This window comes from Amphimedon queenslandica, unplaced genomic scaffold, assembly GCF_000090795.2.
Source record: "Amphimedon queenslandica unplaced genomic scaffold, v1.1 AMPQUscaffold_7784_Cont20269, whole genome shotgun sequence".
In the NCBI taxonomy this organism is placed as follows: Eukaryota; Metazoa; Porifera; class Demospongiae; order Haplosclerida; family Niphatidae; genus Amphimedon; species Amphimedon queenslandica.
In genome coordinates this window covers 1-2,217 of record NW_003551936.1, presented here as the reverse complement: position 1 = coordinate 2,217, position 2,217 = coordinate 1, and the positions used below count along the sequence as shown (strand labels likewise).

At 39.2% G+C, this 2,217-nt stretch overlaps 1 protein-coding gene across 1 annotated transcript; it reads left to right on the top strand.

Annotated features, from left to right (window-relative positions):
* Positions 1 to 153: 153 nt before the first annotated feature.
* On the top strand, positions 154 to 2,054 carry LOC100632310 (ATP-dependent DNA helicase PIF1-like; the record flags this gene model as incomplete). The annotated part of the gene is made up of 2 exons (XM_020007293.1): positions 154 to 1,366; positions 1,526 to 2,054. Coding segments are annotated over 2 exons (1,742 nt in total), but the record flags the coding sequence as incomplete, so codon positions are not given.
* Between the last annotated feature and the right edge of the window lie 163 nt (positions 2,055 to 2,217).

Here is a 2,217-nt window from a genome sequence, read left to right as displayed (position 1 = left end):
CACTCACTTACAGGGCAAAGATAAAAATGGCGAACGAATCTATAGACCACTACAGAAAGAGCGCCTTCCTAACTTTATTGATTTCGATGTCTATAAAGAAAATCAGAGAGACAGTTTCTATTATGCCATCATTCTCCTTTTCGTGCCATTTAGAAATGAGGATGAATTAGTTCATGATGGTGAAACTGTCCAAGAAGCATTCGATCGCCACATTGTCGACCACAAAAGGTGTGTCGAAGCAAATGAGAAATTCAGAAAGTTGCTCAAATGTAGAGAGAAATTAAAAGACATACAAGATGCCAGAGCAGCAAACAGAGAAGAAGAAAATGATGTGGAAGACGACGATCCACAACTGACGGGACAGATTAAAGATGCAATGAATGACGTGAGAGATATAGACACTGGATCTGGTCTCACTCTGCAAGAGAGAGAATCGATGCTAAATGTAGACCAAAAACGCATCTTTGATCACGTAAAAGCTCATCTCTTGAGGCAAATTGAATACGAAAATAAATCAAAACAAGAGAAGGGGCAATCAGAAAGTGTAAAACCGTTGCACATGTTCATCAGTGGTGTAGGTGGCACCGGTAAATCTTTTCTTATTGAGGCAATTAAAGCACTAGTGAAAAGCCTCTGGTCAACACTGACCAAACAGACATGCGTAGTTTGTGCTCCAACAGGATTGGCAGCTTACAATGTGGGAGGTGTGACAGCACACAGACTGTTTCAGCTGCCAATAGAACACGATGGACAATGTGCCTCATACTGGTCCATACCAAAGGCTAGTCACAAAGTAATGAAAACAGAACTTCAGGATCTGAAAATGGTAATCATTGATGAAGTGTCCATGGTTTCTAGCCTCAATCTCACTTACATACACATGAGAATGAATGACTTATTCGAATCAGACAAATGGTTTGGTGGCAAGAATGTCCTCTTTGTTGGTGACATCCTTCAATTGCCACCAGTTCGTGGACAACCAGTGTTTGACAAAGTAACAGCATCAACACTGAAATACAGACTTGGTAGTATGAGTGCAGTGAACATATGGCGTGATACTGTCACCTATGACGAATTGACAATAAATGAAAGACAAAAAACAGACCAGAAATTTTCGGAAATGTTGGACAAAGTGAGACGTGGCTTTTCAGACGATGAGACTCTCGCTACACTTTCCGAAAGGGTATTTTCGACGCCCATTGAGAAAAAATTTAAAATAGTACAACAGGGTGGTAACGCCCCAGTTTGCCTGTTTCCAAAAGTAGACATGTGCAAAGATTTTAATAAAACAATGCTGGCTAATCTACCAAGTCCTACCATAAAAATAAGAGCCACAAATTTAATTGATGGTACTGGCAGCATACATGTACATACAAAGAAAGATGATGATAATTTAGAAAAAAAGGTTGAGAAAAAGTTAAAAGAATTAAATAAAGATATTAACAATACTGGTGGTTTAGAAGCCAAATTAAAATTGGCTGTGGGGGGTAGAGTAATGTTGCGTTGCAATGTAAATGTTGAAAAGGGATTAGTGAATGGAGCACTTGGTACAGTGCAGGCCATTTCAGAAACACGCATAACAGTTAAATTTGATAGAATAACTGATCCTTGTGAGATTGAGAAAGTCAAAAGAAAGTTTATGGTAATGAAAAATGTCTTTGTGTATAGAAGCCAGTTTCCTTTGATATTAGCTTTTGCTGTTACCATACACAAATGCCAGGGACTGTCACTAGATAATGCAACCATTGATCTGTCTGAAAACGTATTTAGTGCAGGAATGGCTTACGTTGCTCTATCACGAGTACGAACACTGTCTGGTGTCCATTTGACATGTCTCAACCCCAAATCATTGATGGTTTCCTCTCGTAGCATAAAAGAAATAAACAGGTTGAGACAATTGTACAGGCCAGACCTCCCACAATATGCCATTCCTACAGATTGTGGCAGTAGAAAGCGTACACTTACTGGAACTATTGATGAGCCACAAGCAAAAAATCAAAAAAATATGCCACCACCAAAGGTAGCTCGTGATAAGAGAAGTAGGCCATCAGACAGTAAGAACAACGATAAAGCTAATTGCCCCAAAAAACCACCTACTGTTATCACTAATAATAATAATAATGACGATAGTGATGACTGTGTGATGACGGGAATGAGTAATTTAAAATACCATCCCCCCAATGCTGCTACTCAAAAAGCATGGTGTAATGCCCTAAA